This window comes from Carlito syrichta, unplaced genomic scaffold (assembly GCF_000164805.1).
Source record: "Carlito syrichta isolate Samal-C Ts95f unplaced genomic scaffold, Tarsius_syrichta-2.0.1 Scaffold153566, whole genome shotgun sequence".
In the NCBI taxonomy this organism is placed as follows: Eukaryota; Metazoa; Chordata; class Mammalia; order Primates; family Tarsiidae; genus Carlito; species Carlito syrichta.
The window spans coordinates 50,091-74,676 of record NW_007097662.1 but is presented as its reverse complement, the minus strand read 5'-3'; the positions used below and the strand labels follow the sequence as shown (position 1 = coordinate 74,676).

Genomic DNA, 24,586 nt, shown 5'->3' with positions numbered 1-24,586 from the left:
AATAAAGCCAGTGTTGCAATATGTCAACAACTGTTGAATCTAGTGGTGGTTGTGGGTATACAGGTATATTCGTATACTACTCTTTCAATTTTGATTTTGCTTTGATTAGGGAAACTTGGAAGTACACCAACCTACTTCATTACCACTGCACCTCTCCCAAATCCCAAGTGACGGTCCAAGATAAAAGACACTAAGGCATGCTGGGAAAGGAATATAAATTAAAAGTTTATTACAAAATGCAAAATGTTAGTTTCTCATTGTCAGTGATTCAAGAAAACAAGGCCGTGAGCCAGGACACTGGTGTGCAAGCCAGGGGGTAAAAGCCAGACTCAGGAGCGGGCTGACAGGCACTGATTCACAACCTCCAGGAGGTGGGTGTTCTCCAGGGCAGCTGCCACCCGCTCCTTATCTGCAAGCTGCTTGTTCACTGGGTAGGAAGAAGGGAGTGGGAAAGACTGAGTCAAAGCCAGGCTCTGACCAGGCTGCTAACCAGCCTTACCTCTGAGCCACTGAATAGGCCCACCAACAAGGTCCACCTGTTACCTCCTTCCCAGGACCCCATGCCTTGATCAGGCTTCCGCAACCACTTAAGCCCACAACTCTCCTGCTTTCTTGGGACCCCTCCCCACTGGCTGTTAAGTCTGTCTCCTGTATTGCTAAAGCCCAACACACTCTGATCCTATGTACTTAGAGGAGGAGGGTACAGACTGGGGGAGAAGCACGGCAGGGGAGGACATGGTAAGCACAGGAGACTCAAGTCAGGCCAGCTTTGGTCTAGGCTACCACCTGTATTGAATCTCTGCTAACTACACTCACCCAGTCGCCCTTCCTCAATCCTGCCCCACAAAACCTTAGACAACTTGGGGCCCCAGGTCCACACATTCATCACCAGCCCACACTTACCTGCATGCTCTGAGGCATGGGTCCCAGGTGTAATGTGCACGTCCATCTGGGAGGGAGATAACTAGAGCCTGAGCACCCACCCTCCCACCCACCTCTGTTCCCTCCCTCCAGACACTCAGGCACCACCTCCAGCTGACCCTTATTCCTAATCATGCTTTTAGACTCTGACTCTTCCATTACACCCCAAACTTACACCAACTTTACCCAAAGAACTGGCCAATTGACTTAAGTGACTGCCTGTACCTCATTCCTGGTCCAAATTCATCTACAACTTCCTACTGCCCCTCCTGCCACACTCAATACTTTTCTGCACTTTCCAGCTCAGATCTTTATTCTTGTTGCCACATAGAGTGGGAAAGCTTCCTTCCAGTTTTATCGTTCCAGGCCCCACTCTGATGTCCTCTCCATGTTCATGCTCTCCCAGTTCCCCTCCTCAGTAGCAGACTCTCACACTTGTCCCACTCCTGGGGCTCAGCTCCAACTGACCTTGAAACGCTGGGGAAGGGAGCGAAGAAGCTTGACCTTGATAGATAGGCCAATAAGGGTGGCCATGCTGCAGTGCGGAATGGTGGGTGTGAAGGCCACAGCCACTGTGCTCTCCGGGTCGCTAACCTGGTTGTGGAGGGGAGATGTCAGGGGTCACGGCCACTCCCAGCCCCAAATCCTTCTTAGTAGGTTGCAAGTCGTCTATCGTCTATGGGCCTCAGTGTCATCATCCATAAAATGGGCACAACAATCCTCCCTCCAGAAGATATCCCCTCCCCCTGAGTGAACGTCAGCTGAACATAACTCTCCCAAAAGCTCGGTCTCTTCGGACGCTGGGAGTAACTCACCTGAACCCGGACTTGCTCTACTACATTCAACTCCTCTAGCGTCAGTGGATGCTCTGGGTCATTGATAGAGCGAATAAGATGTGGCAAGTGAAGGAAAACGGACTCGGCCCCTTTGCCCACTCAGAACCCTCCGCCAGGAATGCCCGGCCCGGGTCCTGCTCCATCATCTGTTGGACATCACTTCTCCCCCAACCCCAAGACCGCGAGAACCCGCCCGCGCCCTGCAGCGGCGGATATCGAAGATCTCGCGCGCGTCGATGCTGTCGGGAACCTGCTCGTCCTCCTCGCCTGCGGTCACGGGCCGCTCTCCAGAGCGCTCGTAGATGAGTGGGTTGGCATTCTCCAGGAGGCCGCCCCCTACCCCGCCGCCGCCGCCCCCCACCATCGCGGAGCCGCTGCCGTCCACTGTCCGCGTGCACTTCCGCTCCTACCGGCGCACTTCCGGGGAACGGGAAGGGGGCGTGGCGTGGCGACGGCGTCTTGCGAGGGACAAGCGGCGCCGTAGATACTCTGGTCCCCGATTTGAGAGAAGCGGCGACCGCGACGCTAGCTACTCGGACCCAGGAAAATGCTGGTCACTCGAGCAAAGGCTGTGTGAAAGCCTTCTGGCGGCGCTGGGTTGTGCGAGCCCGTAGGGGCTGGAACGTAGAGACCAAGACCCGTTCTTGCGGGGCGCTAAAGGTGTTCTGAGATTGATCCTCGCACCGCCTCCTCCAGGGAGTCGGGCTGACTGGACGCTCCTTTGCCCAGACCGGTTGCCTCTAGCCTGGGAGGGTTCGGAATTCCCCAGTGACGCACCTGCCTCCCCCGCTGCCCCATAAGCCGGGGACTGCCGAGTCCCCAGCGCTCCGACCAGCAGGCGCTTATCAAAAGTTTGTCAACTGGATAAAATGACCGTGACCGGATCTCGGCGGGAGGTGGGGAAACTGAAAGCCACAGGGGCAAGGAGGCGGGAAAGTGGGAATCCTGAAGTAGTGCCACAGTCGTGTGTGCATTTCACAAGAAGGGCCGTGACTGAATAGAGAGGGAGCCCGCGGAGACCTTCAGGCTGCGGACTGTAAGGGGGCGAGGGACCACGAAGGGGATCCAGTAAGCTATGAGTCCTGAAAACAAGAGAAGCTTCCCGGTCGAAAGGCACGGTCACGCCTCCCCGTCTTTGCTCAAGAAGTTCCCTTCACTCAGATCGAAGTTCGTTCCCACTTCTCCAACTGTGGGAGTCCTGAACGTGCACCTCCTCAGAGAAGCCCTTCTGAGTTCTCTAATGACAGCTTGTTTCTCCATCCCCCAACACCTTCGTTGGGCCTGTGACTACAAGGACCGTGAACGTAGTAACCCCAAGTTGGAGGAGAGGATTCCTGGTATTGCGGGGGGTGGGGGGCTCCCTTCTGAGGAGGCCAAGAGAGGCCTGGGCAAAGGGGAAACGGCCACGCCCGCGCCTGCTTGCCACTGGCTCTCCACGGGACCTTTGACATCTCCGTCCCTCTTCGTCTGGCACATTTCGCTGGCCCAACCCTGTGCGCCCTCCTACTCCCTGCCCATTCCAAATTCCGGCCCTGGGCGGGCACTAATCCGCAGCAGGTTGGACCCCGGGCAGGCTCTGGGTGAAAAACAGCGTGCCCGCCGGCAGTGCAAAAGCAGACTCGCGAGCGGACCATGCGGCTAGACCGACTGCGCGCGCTGCCGAGCGCTGTGGCCTGTGGGCTCCTGCTTCTGCTCGTCGGGGCCCAGGGTGAGGCTCCTGCGGAGGGGCGACGGCGGCCGGGGTCGGATCTGCCAAATTCTGCAGAGGCAGAACCGGAGACTGCGGGAGGGAAAGTGCTTAGGAGGTAGATGCTGGTGGAGATGACAGCGCGGGAACTTTAAGGAACAGACAGGGTCAGGGCCACCAGGCACAAAGGCGAGGAGAGAGCCAAGTACAAGAGAAGCGCTGGGACAGAGACCACAGCCTCGGGATGTGGAAGAATTTAGTACATTTCCTTCTTGTATTTGTGGCTATAACTGGTGCTGCCTGCGGGTGATAACAGAAATAATACCTTCCCACAGCCATCTAGCTTTAAGTCGAGTCCTTGGCGGAGATGTGGGGAGTGCGCCTGCACCCCCTCCAAGAGGGCCCCAAGCAAAAGTACTGTCCCTTGGAGGATACAGAAACCCCTGTCCCCTGGTGCCACATCCTAAGCCTATCTAAGACATCATAGGAAGGCGGACACCTGTAATCCCAGCACGTTGGAAGGCCAGAGGATTGCCTGAGCTCAGGGGTTTAAAAAAAAAAAAAAAATTAGCTGGGCGTGGTGGAGCATGCCTGTGGTTCAAGCTTCTTGGAAGGCTGAGGTGGAAGGATCGAGGTGGAAGGATCGCCTGAGCCCAGCAGATGGAGGTTGCAGTGGCCATGAGCATGCCAGTGCACTCCAGCCTGGGCAACAGAGTGAGACTTCCACTCAAAAAAAAAGAAGCTATAGAGTCCTCTCATCCCATGCACCCTGCTCAGGGGAGGGCATAGCTTGGATTCCAGGGCAAAGGTGATGGTACTTTGTGCCTGCCAGGCTTCTCCAGGCCCTTATCAGAAGCTCAGGATGAATCTGCGGACTTTGATCCTCTCACTCAAAACTCTCCCAACTGTTCTGGTTCTCTCTCCCCACCCTCCTCCAGTCTAATCTTCCCAGTAGGAGTCAACACTCACCTCTGCCCCAAACACATCCCCACAGGGCTTCCTTCCTTACCAGTCCGTGACCAGGCAGAAAAACCTGCCTCACCTCACAGCTATTTTAAAATATTATTTGGGGCTAGACATGGTGGCTCACAACTGAAATCCCAGCACTTTGGGAGGCTGGGGAGGGAGAATTGCTTGAGCCCAGGAGTTTGAGACTACCCTAGGCAACATAGCAAGACCTCATTTCTACAGGAAAAAAAAAAAATTAGCTGGGCATAATGGCATGCACCTATAATCCCAGCTACTCGGGAAGTTGAGGCAGAAGGATTGCCTGAGCCCAATAGGTCGAGGCTGCAGTGAGCTGTGATCATGCACTGCACTCCAGCCTGGGTGACACAGTGAGAACCCGACTCAAAAAAATAAATCAATAAGATACTATTCTGAGTTGGACCTACATTCAGAAAGACTAAATGATAAGCCATAAGAAGGTACAGGTGGTAGGTCCCACTTTTGTCTGTCCTGCCAGTCTTGGCTCCTCTACAGGGGTCATCAAGATCTCCAGGGCCTTAGACACAATGTCCTGCAGTTTATCCAAGAATGGATATATGTACTTGTCCTTATTTTTCACCTAAATGGTCATAAACTCACCCACTTTCTTGTGCCAGACTCTTCTACTTCCTGACACAGAAATTGACCTCACACCCCTGGGTAATAGAGCTTTCTTATGCCACTTAAAGGAAGGGCTTCTCTTCAAGGATAAAGCATTGTTGACAGAACAAATCTCTAATCAGGGACAGTTCGGCGGGTTTTGTCCTTTGCTGTGACAAGCATCGGGCATCAGTGGCCAGTGGCTGCAGTGAATTACATGAATAGACATCCCATCCAGCAGGGAATTTTGTGTAGGCAGCATGTTACTGGGAAGAGAAGTGGGCCTTTTGACTTGGAAAGAAATTATTAAATTGTCCTCTCTGGCGCCTGTGAGTGACTGCTGACCCTGGCCTCACCCACACCACGTGGCATCAAACATGTTGATCCATGGTGATAGGTATATAGGGTACCATTAGCTCCCTGAGACTTCTGTATTTTTTTGCTTTTTATTATAGAAGTGGGCTCAGATTTCCCCAATTCTGCAGAGGCAGAACCTAAGATTGCAGGAGGGAAAATGCCAGGGAAGTGGGAGTCGGTGGAGAAAACAACAATAGGGGAAACATAGGCCTAACTGGACACCTCCCTGTGCACAGAGGGGGTTGGGGCTGCTTGAGGGCTGCACAGACAGCACCATGGGGTGAGCCCAATGTGAGGTAGAGAGAATAGTACAACAAATCCAATGTGCCTATCATCCACCTTCAACAAGGATGAGACTTGGACAACCTAGTTTTACCTAGACTTGCCACCTCTCCTTTGCATTATAACTTGAAGCAGATCTCAGATAGCATGTCATCTATAAATTTTTCATCATGTCCTACTAAAAGGAATGTGTGTGTGCGTGTACACATATGTGCATTTATACACTACAGTATGTTCTCAAATATATAGTCAAATGTTCTTATTTCATAAATGATATTTTATGTTTTTTTAAATCTGGATTTTTAAAAGTCTATACTTTGCAAATTGGTAGATTCTTCTTCCTCCCCCCTTCTTTCCTCCCTCCCTCCCTCCCTTCCTCTTTCTCTGTCTCTCTCTCTCTCTCTCTCTGTTTCTCTCTCTCTGTTTTTCTTTCATTCTCTCTCTCTCTCTCTCTCTCTGTCTCTCTCTTTCTTTCTTTCTTGTCGCAGTCTCACTATTGCCCAGATTAGAGTGCTGTGCACACTCATGGCTCACCACAGCCTTGACCTCCTATACTCAGGTGATTCTGCCTCAGCCTGTCAAGTAGCTGGGACTACAGGTGCATGCTACCACACCCACCTACTTTTAAAATTTTTTTGTAGGGACGAGGTCTTACTATGTTGCCCAGGCTGATCTTGAACTTCTGGGCTCAAACAATCCCTTTGCCTCAGCCTCCCGAAGTGCTGGGATTACAGCGGCCACTGCACTCCAGTCTGAGTGACAGAGTGAGACTCCAACTCAAAACAAGACAAAACAAAAATAAATAAATAAAAATAAAAATAGATATACTTACAGAGTTTAGTATACTTGCATCTATGCCCCCTTTCTCCCAACCTCGGACCTAGACAACTACCAATATGCATTCTGTCTCTATGGATATGAATATGCTAATAATGGACTTTTCATGTAAATGAAATTATACAACATATGGTCCTTTGTGAGGCTTCTCTCACTTAGCTTAATGTTTTCAAGGCTCATCCATATCGTAGCATGTTTCAGAACTTCATTCCTTTTTGTTGCTGGGTAATAGTCCATCATGTAGATATACCACATTTTATTGATTCGTTTATCAGTTGAGGGAGATTTGGATAGTTGCTTTTTGGTTATTACAAATAACCCTGCTATGAACATTAGTGTACAAGTTTTTGTGTGGACCTATGTTTGCAATTCTCTTAGGTTTATACCTAGAAGTAAAATTGCAGGGTCATATGGTAACTCTGTTTACTCCCTTGAAGAACTGCCAGACTGTTTTCCGAACTGGCTGTACCATTTTACCTTCCTACCAGCAAAGTATTAAGGTTCCAATTTTTCCACATCCTTACCAGCACTTCTCATTATGTTACTTGTGTGTGTCTCTTGAATCTCTTTAAATCTTCAGATTTCCCGTGACTCCCTTTTCTTTTCTTTCTAATTTTGTTGTTGTGTTGCAGAAAACAGAGGGGATCCACTGTTTGGGTTTTGCTGATTGTATATCAGTGGTGTCTTGTAATTGTCCCTCTGTTCCCTATATGCCCTGTAAACTTGAATTTGTATGCCAGAGGCTTGATCAGATTCAGCTGTTAGTTTTACTTTGTTTGTTTTGTTTTTTAGCAAGACTACTTCATATGTGGTGCTGTGTACTTCCAACAGAAAATATGCAATGTGTGATTGTCCTGCTCTTTGTGACAAAATAAGTAGTTCACATCACAGGGAGATTTCAATGTGCATGTCTTTTACCATGAATGAAATGAACATCTCTTCATTTGTTTAAGAGAGATTTACTTGTATGGCTTATTCATAACATATTCTTTCATCACTTTTTTCTTTTGCGCAGCTGGCATATTTCTTATTGGTTTGTAGAAAAGCTTTATGTCTTAAGAATATTGGCCTTCTCCATTAGTGACTTTCGATCACTTCCTCCCTCCCTGATTCCCACAGCAGGCAGGCTGTGCTTTTTGTGTCCTCGTCACAGCTGCACGTCACTCTTGTAGCTCTTTTCATCTACATCATTCCTTGTTTGGAGGATGCTTTCTTTATGTCATTTCTTGCCACCTTGAGCATGAGATACCTAAGAACAGGACCCTTGCCTGTCTGAGTCCCACAAATTCTTCACATGATCTGACACAGTTGAAAGGACGCTCTGGCCCCATCAAGCGCATGTGATCATTTGCTTGAAGCTCTTGGGGCTGAATGATGGTGCCAAGCCCCAAGAATCCTCAGTGAGCCTGGTGGGATAGGCTGAGGACAGGCCCAGGACAGTGGAGTGGGAGGGGACAGTATTAAGTAGAAAGTCTGTAAAGCCACTGTTTGTGAATAAGGGTCTCTTGAGCTGAGCTTTGGATGGGAAAGAAGTGACAATACCATCAGTATGGGGGGGGGTAGCTAGTTGGCAGGGCTGTCCCAACACTAATCTCTACATCTCTGTTCAAGGCCAGGACTCTGCCAGCCCCATCTGGACCACGCACATGGGGCAGGTGCGGGGGAGCCTCATCCATGTGAAGGGCAGTGACGTGGGGGTCCATGCCATTCTGGGAATCCCCTTTGCGAAGCCACCTCTAGGGCCGCTGCGATTTGCACCCCCTGAACCTCCTGAATCCTGGAGTGGCGTGAGGGATGGAACCTCCCACCCGGCCATGTAAGCTCTCCCAGGGGTCTAGGGAATGCCAGCCCTGGGGCGGGGGCGGGAGCGGGAGTGGGAGTATTGAGCTCATAGGCTTCAGTTGTCATTTCATCTAAACCCCCACAGCTTGAGTTTGGTGGATTTCCACATGTATTTTTTCCAATGAGCATGCTGAGACCCGGGTGCTGGAATAACTTTCCCTGCCTCCTGGCTCAGAGCTTGGCACTCAGAGGGCATTAGCTTCAGGTGCTGAAGGGAAGAGCTGAGACACACATCTCCCCCAGATTCTGGTTATGCTAAGTGTTCTCTGTCATGAGTAGAAGGTGTTTCTGAGAAAGGCTCAGGTCGGCCTGATGAACTTTGTAGGAACCCCTGACTCTAGCAGCAGATACTGCGGATCCCTGAGGAAGGCAGCAGTGGAGGCTCTCTGAGGACCCCCACTCTCCATGGTCACTGTGTCAACTGACAGAGTTAGGTGTCATTGGTCAAGGGACATGTGTATGTTCTTAAAACTCAAGTCTTTGGGGAGTGATGAGGTTTCCTGAGATTCTATACTTGGAATGAGGGATGTCACTGAGCTTCTCATGAGAAATTAACAACCATTCATTCATGTAGCATTTGTGTGGGCTACTCCCCTATACCAGACCTGGGTGGGTACAGGGATACAGTGGTGAATGTCAATGCATGCAGCCAGTGGTTAGTGGTATCCAAGATCCTCAACAACCCTGAGGCCTCCCTGGACGACCAAGTTCTGACCCAACTTCCTCAAAGCCTATGGCCTGTAACTTGGTGAGAAGGGACTTTAGAGAAGGATCATGTATAAGCAGGATATTGGGGAAGGGGGCTGGGAGCAAATCTGGATCTAGGGTCTGGTTTCAGCCACAGCACAGTCCCTGAACTAACTATCTGCCATGGCTACCAGGTGTCTGCAGAGCCTCACTTCAATGAATTCAGAGTCTCTGGGCCTGACCCTGCCTCCCACCCCCATGTCTGAGAACTGCCTATACCTCAACGTCTACACACCTGCACATGCCCATGAGGGCTCTAACCTGCCTGTGAGTGTCAGGCAACAGTCGGCCGGGGAGGGGGGGACATTTTTTCTGCAAGAAGATTAGAAAGGACACTATCAACTTGGACCCAGATGAAGTGTGGTCCCTGTTGAGGATCTTACCATTAGGCCCAAGAAGTGCTTCTTACCCAGGGTGGGTAGGGCAGCTGATCCCTGGGCATGGGGTCACAGAGCTCTGGCTGCTGCCAGAGGTCAAAGGCTGTGGCCCTGAGATGGACTCACTGAGTTCATACAATGAACTTATGCCAGGAGACCCACTCAGGTGCCTGAGGGCTGCACTTTGAGGTCCCCAAAAACCCCGCCATGGATGACCTGCTGGGCCTTTGAGAATGGAGGACATTCTCAGTTAATGTTCGTGTGGGATAACAGGGAGATACTCCTTTTCTTTCCACTTCTGTGAGGGTTCTGAGAATAATGGAACCAGGCTTTGACACATGGGGTAGACCTCAAAGTTTGGGAGGCTTGGTCTTCCTGATAGAACTTGGTCCACTCACCCGTGGCCTAGGTCATGAAGTCTTGCTGGAGTTAGTTCTATGTGGGACAGATGTGGGCAGGGCCAAAGCAGTGGTTGGTCTAGGGAACAGCCCTGGTGTGGTTTGGGTTGGATGGGAGCCACGTGGTATCTTCCTTGATTTCTCCAGGTGATGGTATGGATCCATGGTGGTGCACTTGTTAAGGGCATGGCTTCCATGTACGATGGCTCCATGCTGGCAGCCTTTGAGGATGTGGTAGTGGTCATTATCCAGTACCGCCTGGGTGTCCTGGGCTTCTTCAGGTGAGACTGGGACTGGGCTGGGCAGCGCAGGTTTGAGCGGAGCCAGGACAGCCCTGTGATCTCTGTCCTGCCACCTCTCAGCACTGGAGACAAGCACGCAACTGGCAACTGGGGCTACCTCGACCAAGTGGCCGCGCTACGCTGGGTGCAGCAGAATATCGCCTACTTTGGAGGCAACCCTGACCGTGTCACCATTTTTGGCGAGTCTGCGGGTGGCACGAGTGTATCCTCACATGTCGTGTCCCCCATGTCCCAAGGACTCTTCCATGGTGCCATCATGCAGAGTGGTGTGGCCCTGCTGCCCGACCTCATCACCAGCTCATCTGATGTGATCTCCTCAGTGAGTGCCTCAGGCATAGAAGCCCAGGCCTGCTGCCTCCCCTCTTCCCTCTCAGAGCCTCTGTCTGTTAAATGCAGATAACAAAGACTATTGGGGTCCCTGGGAACTGCCACCTTCCTGGGGATTCCTTAGGTGCTCAAGGGTTAAAATCCACATAACTCTGTGTCCTCTGTGCAAAGCTGCTGTCCTGGGCGGTTCCCCATATGGGCAGAATCATCTAAGCAGGTGGGATGGCCCCTCTGGCTGACAATTCTGAACATTCTCAGAATTTAGGAAGTTGGAACAATTTTAAAACTGTAGGGCTTCACACACAGCACCCTGTGAGATGTGGGGTGCCCCTGCCCCCAGCTTGGTCCTTGGGCAAACTCCTCTCCCCTACTTGGAAGAATAAGTCAGCCCCTACCTGGTCCCTTTGCAGATCGTGGCCAACCTGTCTTCCTGTAACCAGATTGACTCAGAGGCCCGGGTAGGCTGCCTGCGGGGCAAGAGTGAAGAGGAGATTCTGGCTGTTAACAAGGTCGGACTATGCGGATGTGGGTGTGGAGGAAGGGGCACAATAGAATGTGGGGCAGGCAGGCCTGGGTGCCTTAAACCCCTGGATAAGTGACCTGACCGCCATGTCTTGGTGTCCTCATAGATCTGGATGGGAAATGGAGACCGGGCATGTGGAGCCAGGCATAGTGTCTCCTGGAGGTAGTGGGGTGCGAGCATCCTGGGATGACCAGGAAGGGATGGAAGGCACTCAGAGGGCATCAGAAAATGATGGGACCTGACCTTGCTCCCTGGCCTTGCATGCCCCCCAGCACTTCAAGTTCATCCCAGGCATGGTGGATGGGGCCTTCCTGCCCAGGCACCCCCAGGAGCTCTTGGCGTCTGACGACTTTCAACCTGTCCCCAGCATCATTGGTGTCAATAACGATGAGTATGGCTGGATCATCCCCATGGTGAGACCCAGCCCCGAGGCCCTAGGCACCTAGGGAGCCCATCTGGTAGGGAGGGCTTCAGGGCTTCGTTGCTCCAGGCTTATGCCACCCCCAACTCGATACTCTCTCTCACCGGGCTAGGTGGCTCAGCCTGTAATCCCGCACTTTGGGAGGCTGAGGTGAGTGGATTGCTTGAGCCTGCAGGTTCGAGACCCGCCTGGGCAACTTGGTGAGACCTCATCTCTGCAATAAATTTTTTTTAAAAATTAGCTGGGCGTGGTAGCGCATGCCTGTAGTTCCAGCTACTAGGAAGGCTGAGGTGGAAGGCTCGCCAGAGCCCAGCAGGTTGAGGCTGCGGTGGCCGGGAGTGGCCACTGCACTCCAGTCTGGGTGACAGAGTGAGACTCCAACTCAAAAAAAAAAAAAAAAAGAATGCAATGTATTAGAAAGTCCACAGATAAGCCAAGCATGGTGGTATACACCTGTAGACCCACCTACTGAAGATGACTGAGGTGGGAGGATCACTTCAGCCCAGGAGTTTGAGGCTACCGTAAGCCATGAGTGGGGCTGTAGTAAGCCATGAGTGTGCCACTGCACTCCAGCCTGAGCAACAGAGTGAGACTCCAACTAAAAAAAAAAAAGCAACAATACTCTCTCTCTTTGCCCCTCAGGTCATGGGCGTCTGTAACACCCAGATGGAAATAGACAGAGAAGCCTTGCAAGCTGCTTTGCAGAAAACGTCAGAACAAATGGTGAGGCTCCTGGGGCCCTGCCCCAATGGAGAGGGGTTCCTCTCCTGTCTGGCAGGGGAAGCTCATCCCCCAGATATCCTACCCATGCCGCGATCCCCATGAGCAAAGGCCAGGATATATGTGTGTTTGTGGATGGAGTCGCCTCAGAGTTTGGCTCTTTCCCCCAGTCCCTGTTCTGTGGCCTATCACCCCACCCCCGAGGCTGCTGCCTCTCTGTCCCTGGCAGCCAGCCTAACCTGCCTCTACCTCCTTACCTAACTGGGGTAGATGTTGCCTCCTGAATTTGGTGACCTGTTGATGGAGGAGTACACGGGGAACAGTGAGGACCCCCAGATTCTCCAAGCCCAGTTCCGGGAGATGATGGGGGACTTCATGTTCATCATCCCAGCACTTCAAGTAGCGTATTTTCAGCGTGAGTACATTCGTACCTGAGGCCTGGCTGGCAGGGGGCAGCTCAGCACTATAGGGCCTGGGTGAGATCCACTGGTGTCCAGATCCCCACCCACATCTTCATTGGGTCCCCGGAGCCAGGCACTTTGATGTCCCTCAGCTCAGTCAATCCTCATGGCTAGTCTAAGAGAAAGACACTTCCCCTATTTTCCAGCAAGGTGATGGAAGTTAGTGACCTCCAGTGACTTGCCCAAGACCACACAGCTAGGAATTCCACGGCCGTGATTTAACCCAGGCCCTTCCCACTGGCCCCACTCCAGTCTGGGACAACCCTACCCCATTGCACAGATTCCAGCCAGCTTTAGATGTGGATATCGTGTCACCATCGGTGACACAGGAAAACTCCAGGTGAGGGGCTGCCATATCATGGCCTGTCCACCGTCCCAGGTTCCCATGCGCCTGTCTACTTCTACAAGTTCCAGCATCAGCCCAGCTTCTTTAAGAACATCAGGCCACCCTACGTGAAGGCAGACCATGGAGATGAGATTCCCTTTGTTTTTGGAAGCTTGTTCTGGAACAGCAACGGTGAGTCTTCCTCCCTCCCTAGGAGGTGGGATGGGTTGCTAGCTGGGTTCCTGAGAGGTATATGGATAAAGCAAGAGGATCAGAGAGAGGACATGATCAGGCGTCCAAAATCTTACAGCTGAAAAGGTCAAGCCGGGATTAGAATCCAAGACTCTTCAGACTGTGGCCTGAAGAGTCTCTCCCCACCTCCCACATCCTATCATGAGTGTCTGGCATGGGTGTAGGGGGGGTGCATTTCAAAGGTGCATTTATTTCTTAAATGACTCTCATTGTCAAAAGGAAAGGGCCATCTGAGCCAGGAATGCAGCCAAGATGGAGTCAGCTAGAGGCTGAACTGAGGGAGAAGAGTTTGGAAAAGGAGAGGACTAGCTGAGTGTGGTGGTTCACCTGCAGTTCCAGCTACTTGGGCCCAGGAGTTTGAGGCTGCAGTGAGCTATGATCTCACCACTGCATTCTAGCCTGGGTGATGGAGTGAGACCCTGTCTATAAGGAAAAAAGAAAAAAAAAGAAAAGAAAGGGGAGGGCCGGGCTCGGTGGCTCAGCCTGTAATCCCGCGCCTTTGGGAGGCTGAGGTGAGTGAATTGCCTGAACCCGCGGGTTCGAGACCTGCCTGGGCAGGTGAGACCTCATCTCTACAATAAAATCAAAAAATTAGCCGGGCGTGGTAGCGCGCGCCTGTAGTTCCAGCTACCCGGAAGGTTGAGGTGGAAGGATCGCCGGAGCCCAGCAGGTGGAGGCTGCGGTGGCCGGGAGCGGCCACTGCACTCCAGTCTGGGCGACAGAGTGAGACTCCAACTCAAAAAAAGAAAGGGGAGGGCCTGGCTTCTGAGAATAGTGGAGGAAGTGCAGAGAAGCAGGCCTGTAGGGGCCAGGAACAAGCTATACCTGGGATGCTGAGTGTGGCGCATGAACGAGCAGCTGGACTGGGGTTGGCCCTGTCGTGGACACTTACCCCTTCCTCTCTGCAGTTAAAGTCACTGAGGAGGAGGAGCTGCTGATCAGGAAAGTGATGAAGTACTGGGCCAACTTTGCTCGAAATGGGTGAGATGGTGTACTCCTGCCTCAACCTCCCCAGGGAGCTGGTACCCACCCAGAGCTCCCCTTGTCTCTGGTGACCTCATTAGCATGCATGTGTCCTTAATCACATGATAGCCCCTTCCCCGGCTCCAGGACACACAGGACTGAGGGCTTGTGTGGGTGCTGATGTGCTGCCTGCAGAGCAGGTGATAGTGCTGTGGTACCGTCAGGGCGGGAGGGAGGGACAAAACAGATCAGGTTGCCCTGATCCCACATGGAGCTGACACTAGTAGGCAGTAGTTTCTTTCCTATTTCTGGACCCCCCCCCCATGCACAGTCCCACCTGACCTCCTTGACTGCTTTGCCTAACCTGTCAGGGCACTCAGGTCTGGGTTTGGCAGGGCTCAGAGTGACCCTGGCACTCCCCTGTTGGGGGGAACATGTCTACAGGGACCCCAATGGCGAGGGACTGCCCCTCTGGCCCAAGTTCGACCAGGAAGAGCAATACCTGCAGCTAGATTTACAGCCTGCAGTGGGCCGGGACCTGAAGGCACACAGGCTCCAGTTCTGGATGAAGAGCCTGCCCCAGAAGATCCAGGAGCTGAAGGATGCCGAGAAGAAGCACACAGAGCTGTAGCTCCCTGCGTCGGGGAGTGAGAGGTGGACTTGCTTGCAGATGGGGGTCTGCCTGATGTGCTCACACAAACCCACTGAGGAACTAGCAGTTGATTCCTTCATCCATTCTTCCGTTCTTCCACAGGTTCATTCAGAAGCCTACTCAGGTGCAGTGGCTCATGCCTGTAATCCCAGCATTTTGGGAGGCTGAGGCGAGATGATTGCTTGAGCCCAGGAGTTTGAGACCAACTTAGGCAACATAGCAAGACCTCGTCTCTACAAATAAACAAAAGAAAAAAGTTAGCTAGTCATGGTGGTACATGTCTGTAGTCCCAGCTACTTGGGATACTGAGGTGGAAGGATCACCTGAAACCAGGTGGTTGAAGCTGCAGTGAGCCATGATTGTGTCACTGAACAGCCTGGGCAACAAAGTGAGAACCTGACTAAAAAAAAAAAAAAAAAAAAAGCCTGTGTCCACTTCTCTGCAAGTTTCCCATGTGTTCTCATATCTGTAAGTGGTCAACAGAAAACTTTGAAGCCAGAAGCCCTAGTGTCTGAGTTTGTTCAGGCTGCTGTAACAAAAATACTATAAACTGGATGCTTTATAAAAACAGAAATGTATTGCTCACAGTTCTGGAGGCTGAAAGGTCCAGGATCAAGGTGCCAGCAGATGTATCTGGTGAGGACTTGTTCTCCGACTCTTAGATGGTGCCTTCTCACTGTGTCCTCACATGCAGAAGGGCCAGATGAGCTTCCTCCAGGCTCTTCTACAAGGGCACTAATCCCATTCATCTCCCAAAGGCCCACCCCCCCCAACACCATGACATTGTGGATGAGGTTTCAGCATATGAATCTTGAGGGGATGCGAGTATTCAGACCACAGTACCTAGGGCTTCCAGATCTCAGCCACTGAAGTTACTAACTACTAAAAATGTAAAATTCCCTGTCCCCACGGATTGTCCCCTTAGAGTAAACGTCATCTATCATTGACATTTAAAACAACCCATTCACCCACCAGACTGTGTCCTGCAGCGATGACTAACCCTATTTTTGTGAGAAGCAGTACTGAGCTTGTGTGTAGGCTCCCGGAGCTTGGGCTGGCTGTGCAGTGGCCATGAAAGCCAGGTGGGTCCCTTAGTCATTGTCTCCTCAAGTTTGCTTTAATACTTTGGTCCCCAACCTTTTTGGCATCAGGGGCCGGTTTCAGGGAAGACAATCTTTCCACGGATGGTGGGGGCAGGGTAGGGCCAAAGATGTGCAGTCAAACATCACTGCTAATGTCAATCTGTATTTGCAGCTGCTCCTCAGTGCTAGCATCACTGCCTCAGCTCCACCTCAGATCATTAGATTCTCATAAGGAGTGTACAACCTAGATCCCTCGCTCTTCACTAAAGAGTTTGTGCTCCCGTGATAATCTAATGCTACCGCTGATCTGACAGAAGGCAGAGCATAGGCAGCAATGCCAGTGATGAGGAGCATCACTGTTGTAAATATGGATGAAGTTTCACTGGCTTGCCTGCCACTCAGACTCTGCTGTGTGGCCCAGTTCCTAATAGGTCACGGACTGGTACCAATCCATGCCCCGGGGGTTGGGACCTGACCCCTACGCTAGTACATTCTCAGCGGTTCTGCAGACACTGTGGAGCCCACACTTACATGATCATAGTGCACTGTGAAGATGTTTATCTGTGGATGTGTCCTGGAAGTGAGATTAAGAGGTCAGAAGGTCCAGGAACATCTGGGAGAAAAGATTCCTGTCCTTTGGCTACTGAGAGCCTCTCTGTCCAGGGAGGTGTTTCTTGCCTTTCAGAATTCCCCTACTAACCCCCCTGCCCCCAAGCATCCCCCAACTCACCATGGGTGTCCACATGATAACTTTTCCTACTTACCTCATTGTTGTCCCTAAACTCTTCCTGCCACCAAAAAAAAAAAAAAAACCCTCAAAAAAAAAAAATCTATATATTTTTGAGTTGGAATCTCACCCTATCACCCAGGCTAGAGTGCAGTGGCACACTTAACGGCCACCACCACCTTGACCTGCTGGGCTCAGGTGATTTTCCACTTCAGTCTTCCAAGTAGCTGGAACTATGTGTGTGCAGCACCACCCCTGGCTAATTTTTTGATTTATCATAGACACGAGGTCTCACCAAGTTGCCCAGGCTGTTCTCAAACCCCTGGCTCAGGCAATCCTCTAGCCTCAACCTCCCAAAGTGCTGGGATTACAGCCATGAACCTCCATACTCAGCCCCTCTTTTGCATGCTTTTACTCAGTATGCAAAAGTGGCAAGTTTTGTTCAATCTGCCTCTTTATTCCACCAGAGCACTTTCTCATTGTCATAAGAGGGGCTGTGTTCCTTGTCCCACAGTTCCTAGTACTCATCTTAGTCCCTAACCTCTCTGACCAACTTACCCTCTCAGGGCACCAGTTTTTCCAGGGAGAAGGCCCCCTTCTTTCCATCCATTGCATTTAAGCCCAGCCACAGGAACTTGTGAAGTCTGGGGTAAAAAGCCAAGATTCCCTGACCAGGCACAATGGCTCACTCCTGTAATCTCAGCACTTTGGGAGACTGAGGTGAGGGAATTGCCTGAGCCCTCCATTTGGAGACCAGACTGGGCAACTTGGCAAGATGTCGTTTCTACAATAAACCAAAAACTTAGCTGAACGTGGTGGTGCACACCTATAGTTCCAGCTACTTGGAGGGCTGAAGTGGAGCAGGTCGACACTGCGGTGGTGGTGATTGTGCCACTGCACTCCAACCTAGGCGACAGAGTGAGAATCGACTCAAACAAGATTCATGCGTTTCCCATTCTGGCCACCAGGTGGCAGACAAGGATAACGTTAAGCCCAGATTGACTCGAACTTGGGAGAGGGAAGAGACTGCTTTTAGTAAAGGCTGACTGTGCATAATACTTCCACTGCAGCCTGACAGCATTCATTGAGCACCTGCTGCACGCATGACACTGTATATTTTTCAGTTCTGCAGATACACAGCATACTTTCCCAAAATGGATTCTCAGAACTGTTTTTTAGGCTTTTATTTCTCTCTCTCTTTTTTTTTAGTCTCACTTTCACCCAGGCTGGAGTGCAGTGGCATACTCACAGCCACAGCAGCCTCTACCTGTTGGGTTCGGGTTATTCTTCTGCTTCAGCCTTCAAAGTAGCCGAAACTACAGGCATGCACCACCATGCTCAGCTAATTTTTTGATTTATTATAGAGACGAGGTCTCGCCATGTTGCCCAGGCTGGTCTCCAACCTGTGGGCTCAGGCAATTCTCTCGCCTCTGTTTCCCAAAGTGCTGGGATTACAGGCTTAGTCACTGTGTCCGGCTGTTATATTATTTTTAAACAGCTTTATTATGGAACAATTTACATTACAATTAAATTCACCCATTTTAAGGTATACATTTTGAGAACTTTGAGTAAATGTATAAGATATGCAACCGCAAGAAGTTTTAGAATGTTTCTATTGCTCCAAAAGTCCATGTTCCCTGCAGTCTACCATTGTTCTGACCTATACTCCTAGACAACCACCACATTGTTTTCTGTTGCTATAGTTTGCCTTTTCTGGAATATCATATAAACTGAATCATTTGTAACGGCTTCTGTCACTTTGCATCATGTTTTTGAGATTCAACCAGTAGTTCTTCTCTTTTATTGCTGAGTGGTACTCCATGTAGCTACAGCTCTCTAACTATGGAGATTGGATAAATCACTCATTTGAGTGATTTCCATTTTTTGTTTTGTTTTGTTTTTGAGTCCAGGCATGCACTGTGTCTGGCTAATTTTTTTATTTTTTGTAGAAATGAGGTTTCACTGTTGCCCTGGTTGGCCCAGCTGATTTTGTGTGTGTGTGTGTGTGTGTGTGTGGCTATTTTTAATAAGACTGCTGTGGACATTTTAAGACAAGTCTTTGTGTGGATATATGCTTTAGTTTCTTTGGGATAGATACCCGAGACCAAAATTGCTGAGTCATGGTAAGTGTGTGATGAACTTTTAAAGAAAATGCCAAACTACGAGGTCTGACAATTAAGTTTGCGAAGTCATCCTAGAAAAAGTCTATATACCTCATTGCTGAATATCACTATGGTCACCCTAGTACTTCCCTTGGGAAGATATGCACTGACACCAGCACCTAGTCTACCCATCAAGGCAATTTTGGAACTCTTTTTCTGGAATGGCCATCAGAGCTGTCATCGTATTATCCTTGATGTCCTGAATGCTATCAGAATGTCTTCCTTTCTTTTTTTTAACTAATTAATTTATTATTATAAAGATGTGGGGTACAATTCAGGGCCAGATATATAAACATTGATCATGCAGGTACCCTTGTTGATGAGGCATGCCCCTCCCTCCCCTAGCAGCTTCCCCCAGCTGCCAGTCCCACACCCCCGTCTTCCTTTCAATATTTCCTTTACCTTCAGGTAAAGAAAAATGTCACCAGGGACCAGATCAGGGGAGTAGGTAGGGTGTTCCAATACAGTTATTTGTTAACTGGCTAAAAACTCCCTCACAGACAGTGCTGTGTGAGCTGGTACATTGTCGTGATGCAAGAGCTCCTCTGGGAGCTAAAATAATAAATAATAAATTTTAGCACACACCTTTCTCATCCCAAGGTTTTCAGTTAAGATTTTCCTGTTTCTCCGTTGATGTTTATTTAGTCTGCTATACTTCTCATGGTCAGCCAACAATGTTGACACACAATTCAATGAATTTTTACAATGTCTTCATCAGTTCTGCTCGTTACTGGCCGTCCTGACCTCTCTTCATCAGTGATGCGTTCTCTCCCCTTAGAAATATGTTTAATCCATTTGTACCCTGCCATTTTCTTCAGGGAATTGTCCCCATAAACTTGGACTAACATGTCCCTGATTTCACCTCCACTCTTGCCAAATTTAATGTAATGTTTGTTCATTGTTCTAATTCAAGCACTGACATTCTCACAACAGCACACAAAAACATTCAACAACAATAATAAACACCACTCAGCAAGATACCCCCACACATCAACACGAATACAACTGTAAGACACTGATATACCAAGGTTATGACATCTTACCAAGTTGTTGTACAGTGCTGCCAACATAAGCGCACGGTGGCAAGTTCACGAACTTGTCAGGCCATATGTCTTCCAAAATAACTATATTGTTTTTGCATCCCCACCAGCCATCTATGAGTGTTCCAGTTGCTCCATATCCTCACAAACACTTGGCTTTATAGTTCTTAAATCTGGTTTTTTTGGGGGGTTGGAGTCTGACTCTGCCACCCAGGTTGGACCACAGTGGTACGCTCATGGCCACCGCAGCTTTGACTTGCTGGGCTCAGCCTTACAAGTAGCTGAAACTACAGGCATGCACCACCACGCCCTGCTAATTTTTTGATTTAATGAAGAGACAAGGTCTTCATTAGTTGCCCGGGCTGGTCTCAAACCCCTGGACTCAGGCAATCCTCTCGCCTCAGCCTCACAAATTGCTAAGATCACAGACTTCAGCCACTGTGCCCAGCCCTGTCTTATAGTTCTTAAATCCAATTTTTTTCTTTTTTTTTTGAATCTCAGTCTCACTCTGTCACCCAGGCTGGAGTCAGTGGCACAATCATGACTCACTGCAGCCTTGGCCTTCCGAGCTCAGGTGATCCTTTTGCTTCAGCCTCCCAAGTATCTGGGACTTCAGGTGCATTCACCATGCCTGGCTAATCACTTTTTTTTTTTTTTAGAGACGAGGTCTTGTCATGTTGCTCAGGCTGGTCTCCAACTCCTGGGCTCAAGTAATCTTTCCATCTCAGCCTCCCAAAGTGCTGGAATTACAGGCGGGAGCCACTGCACCAGGCCTGAATCTGATTCTTATTTATTTATTTAAAGTTGGAGTCTCACTCTGTTGCCCAGGCTGCTAGACTTAGGTGACCCTTCCGCCTCAGCTTTCCAAGTAACTAGAACTAATTTTTTGTGATTTATTGTAGAGATGAGGTCTCACCAAGTTGCCCAGGCTGGTTTCGAACCCCTGGGCTCAGGCAATCCTCTAGCCTCAGCCTCCCAAAATGCTGGGATTACAGGTTGAGCCACCGCGTCCGGCTAAATCTGATTTTTTTTTTTTTGGAGTTGGAGTCTCACTCTATCGCCCAGACTGGAGTGCAGTGGCTGCTCCCAGCCACCACAGCCTCAACCTGCTGGGCTCCAGCGATCCTTCCACCTCAGCCTTCCAAGTAACTGGAACTACAGGTGCGCGCTACCACGCCCGGCTAATTTTTGATTTATTGTAGAGATGAGGTCTCGCCAAGTTGCCCTGGCGGGTCTCAAACCCTCGGGCTCAGGCAATCCACTCACCTCAGCCTCCCAAAGGCGCAGGATTACAGGCTGAGCCACCGAGCCCGGCTAAATCTGATTATTTTTAACAGGTGTATGGTGGTATCTTACTGCAGTTGGTTCCCAGACATTTAGCCTCTGCTTTCATCTCTCTCTGTCTTTTTCTCCTAACCCTCCCCCCTCAATACCTAAATATTCTATACAATATTTCCTCACACACACACACAAGTATACTCCCAAGACGATTCTTCTCTTTATTTACATTTTTACTGTTCACTTGGTCATTATCAATGCCATGACCTCTGAACCACAGAGCAGTAGGTAGCAGAGGATTTGGAGACCTTCACCCCAGTAGTCATGGACAGCAGCCAGGAATCAGGAAGAAGTTACCCAGTTAACATAAAGGAACTTTATCACACTACCCTGAGCTGGGAGGAGTTGGGGACCTCTTAGCACCCGCAGCCCAGGTATTAACTAGGCCACAAGAATTAAGGGCAGAGATAGCACCTGGCGAGGTAGGTGGTGCTAGGAGGATGACTGGGGCCAAAGTGAGTTAGATGGGAGACGGTGAATCAACAGGCCTTGCTGATTGGGTGGAGGTTAAGAGTAACTTCCAGGAGAGACTAGGAAAGTGGAAACAGCAGAGGGGGGGTAATCTTAGACTTGCTAGAAACAAGAACAGAAGAATGGGGTCAAGGGAGGTTTTGGATGCTATTGTTTCATTTATTTATTTTTTTCTCTTTTGTTTTTTGAGTTGGAGTCTCACTCTGTCACCTAGACTGGAGTGCAGTGGCCGCTACCAGCCACTGCAGCCTCAACCTGCTGGGTTCTGGCGACCCTTCCACCTCAGCCTTCCAAGTAGCTGGAACTACAGGCGCACACTACCACGCCCAGCTAATTTTTGATTTTATTGTAGAGATGAGGTCTCACCAAGTTGCCCAGGTGGGTCTCGAACCCGCGGACTCAGGCAATCCACTCACCTCAGCCTCCCAAAGTGCTGGGATTACAGGCTGAGCCACCGAGCCCGGCTGATTTTTTTATCTTTAATTATTATTTTTTTATTTTAAAGATGTGGGATACAATTCAGGATTAGGTATACTAGTGGTCATCGTATAGGTAAAGTTTGGGCCTCCATTTGGTCCTCACTTCGTCTGGTTTGAGATCAGGTACCCTAATTGATGTTATGTGCATCAGCTCCCCCCACCCCGGCAGTGTCCCGCTACTGCCAATCCCTTTCTTATTATATTATGGTAAATGTTCAGGGTCCGCTTATGAGTGAGAACATGTGGTACTCAGTTCTTCGTTTCTGTGATAGATCACTGAGTATTATAGACTCTAAATTGGATGATGTTGTTTTAACACAGGAACCTTTTGCAGCTGGTGGGAGGAATGCAGCAGGAGTTGATGGTGCAGAAGAGACAGCCCTGAGGATGTAGGAGGAGACCTGGGCCTGATGCCCATAAATGGGTCCCTGAGCTGCAACAAGGATGAGGCAATCAAGAAACATAGGATAAGGAGCCAGATGTGTGGGCTCATGCCTGTAATCCCAGAGACTCAGGAGGCTGAGGGAGGAGGATCACTTGAGATCAGGAATTCAAGACCAGCCTGGCCAATGTAGTAAGACCCCATCACTTAAAAAATGTTCTTTAAAAAACACTCAGCATAAGGTACACAATATAGGAAGCACTCATCTTCAGGCACTGGGAGTGAGTACCTCTTTTACTTTTATGCCCTAGGCGCCTTGCTGGTCTGTTTCACCCTAGTCCTGGCCCTGGTAGACCCATCCACACTACTAGGAGGAAGGACAGACTAGCTACAGGGAGCCAGGAAACTTGACCTTGGGAGCAGATGGATGCTGTCTCCTGACAGCATCTATACCTGAGGAATTGAGGACAAAACTGCAGGAGGAAAAATCCAGGTGCCCTGTTGTGAGTGTTGAAGTAGAAAGTATGACAGAGCATGGTGCTGAAATCTTCAGGGAATGTCAAGGGAGTGTGGCTGGGGGGTAGGGGGCTGTGATGGCACTGAGGGGGTGAGGGCCGAGTAAGGAAGGACAAAGATCTGGAGGCAGCTCTGAAAAACAGAGGCCCCTCCCCACCCCTAGGCTGCCATGGGAGATTCAGAAGATTCAGAAAGCTGCACTCACTGGTTATTTATTTACTTTTTTAGGGATGGGATTTTGCTGTGTTGCCCAGGCTGACCTCAAGCTCCTGGGCTCAAACAGTCCTCCATCCTTGGACTCCTGAGTAGCTGGGACTACAGATGTGCCACCACACCTAGCTTGCACTGGTTATTTTTGGCAGAAGAGAAGTTCTGTCCTAGCTCTGGGTGTCAGCTGGAGCCCTGGAGGAGGATCTGGTATCTTGTCTATACATGACCTTTATCCTGTCCCTCACTGAGCTGGCAAATATCCACCCATCTTCCCATTCCTCACTTCCAACCAGCCATGTTCCTGACACTGAGGCCCAGAGGGAAGTCCTGCCCTCTCTTGGTGCAGGGATCTCCCAAGCCAGCAGAGAGACATCTGTCTTGATAGACCCTGTCCTGAAGCAAGAACAGCCTTCCATTTTCTCCAAGCCTTGTGTTTTTACACACACACACACACATACACCCTTACTTCAGCTCTATGAGGTGGGTTCTATTATCATCACTGTTTTATTTATTTATTTAAAAAAAATTTTTTTTTTTTTCAGTTGGAGTCTCACTCTGTCACCCAGACTGGAGTGCAGTGCCCGCTTCTGGCCACTGCAGCATTGACCTGTTGGGCTCAGGCAATCCTTCTGCCTCAGCCTTCTGAGTAGTCGGAACTACAGGTGCGTGCTACCATGCCTGGCTAATTTTTTTATTTATTGTAGATGTGAGATCTCACCATGTTGCCCAGGCTGGTCTCTAACCCGTGGGCTCCGGCAGTCCTCTGGCTTCAGCCTCCCAAAGTGCTGGGATTATAGACTTGAGCCACTGTGCCCAGCCAAGCAGTTTTTGGGTTTTTTTTTTAGTTGAAGTTGCACTCTGCCACCCAGGCTGGAGTGCAGTGGCATGCTTTCGACCACCACAGCCTTGACCTGCTGGGCTCAGGCCATCCTTCTGCCTCAGCCTTCCAGGTAGCCGGAACTATAGGCATGTGCTACCATGCCCAGCTAACTTTGTTATTTATTTATTTATTTATTTATTTATTTATTTATTTTTGAGTTGGAGTCTCACTCTGTCACCCAGACTGGAGTGCAGTGGCCGCTCCCGGCCACCGCAGCCTCGACCTGCTGGGTTCCGGCGATCCTTCCGCCTCAGCCTTCCGAGTAGCCGGAATTACAGGCATGCACTACCACACCCGGCTGATTTTTTGATTTATTGTAGAGATGAGGTCTCGCGGCCCAGGCGGGTCTCGAACCCGCGGGCTCAGGCAGTCCACTCACCTCAGCCTCCCAAAGGTGCGGGATTACAGGCTGAGCCACCGAGCCCGGCAACTTTGTTATTTATTATAGAGATGAGGTCTCACCATGTTGCCCAGTCTGGTCT

At 50.1% G+C, this 24,586-nt stretch overlaps 2 protein-coding genes across 3 annotated transcripts; one reads left to right on the top strand and one right to left on the bottom strand.

Annotated features, from left to right (window-relative positions):
- Positions 1-198: 198 nt before the first annotated feature.
- On the bottom strand, positions 199-2,177 carry FAM96B (family with sequence similarity 96 member B). 2 transcript variants are annotated; one of them, XM_008050639.1, is made up of 5 exons: positions 1,974-2,177; positions 1,737-1,816; positions 1,390-1,515; positions 904-949; positions 199-427 (listed from the first exon to the last, which is right to left on the bottom strand). In XM_008050639.1, the coding sequence occupies exons 1-5, from the start codon at positions 2,119-2,121 to the stop codon at positions 330-332; spliced, it is 498 nt and encodes a 165-aa protein (XP_008048830.1). In that variant the 5' UTR covers positions 2,122-2,177; the 3' UTR covers positions 199-329. The 2 variants fall into 2 exon arrangements, with proteins under 2 accessions (XP_008048830.1, XP_021564582.1); XM_021708907.1 differs by having other exon boundaries at positions 898-949; positions 1,974-2,158.
- A 1,091-nt stretch (positions 2,178-3,268) lies between these two features.
- On the top strand, positions 3,269-14,796 carry CES2 (carboxylesterase 2). The gene is made up of 12 exons (XM_008050638.1): positions 3,269-3,465; positions 8,119-8,323; positions 9,231-9,363; positions 10,019-10,152; positions 10,234-10,492; positions 10,911-11,009; positions 11,296-11,436; positions 12,087-12,167; positions 12,435-12,579; positions 13,005-13,142; positions 14,111-14,183; positions 14,610-14,796. The coding sequence occupies exons 1-12, from the start codon at positions 3,390-3,392 to the stop codon at positions 14,794-14,796; spliced, it is 1,671 nt and encodes a 556-aa protein (XP_008048829.1). The 5' UTR covers positions 3,269-3,389.
- The last annotated feature ends 9,790 nt before the right edge of the window (positions 14,797-24,586 follow it).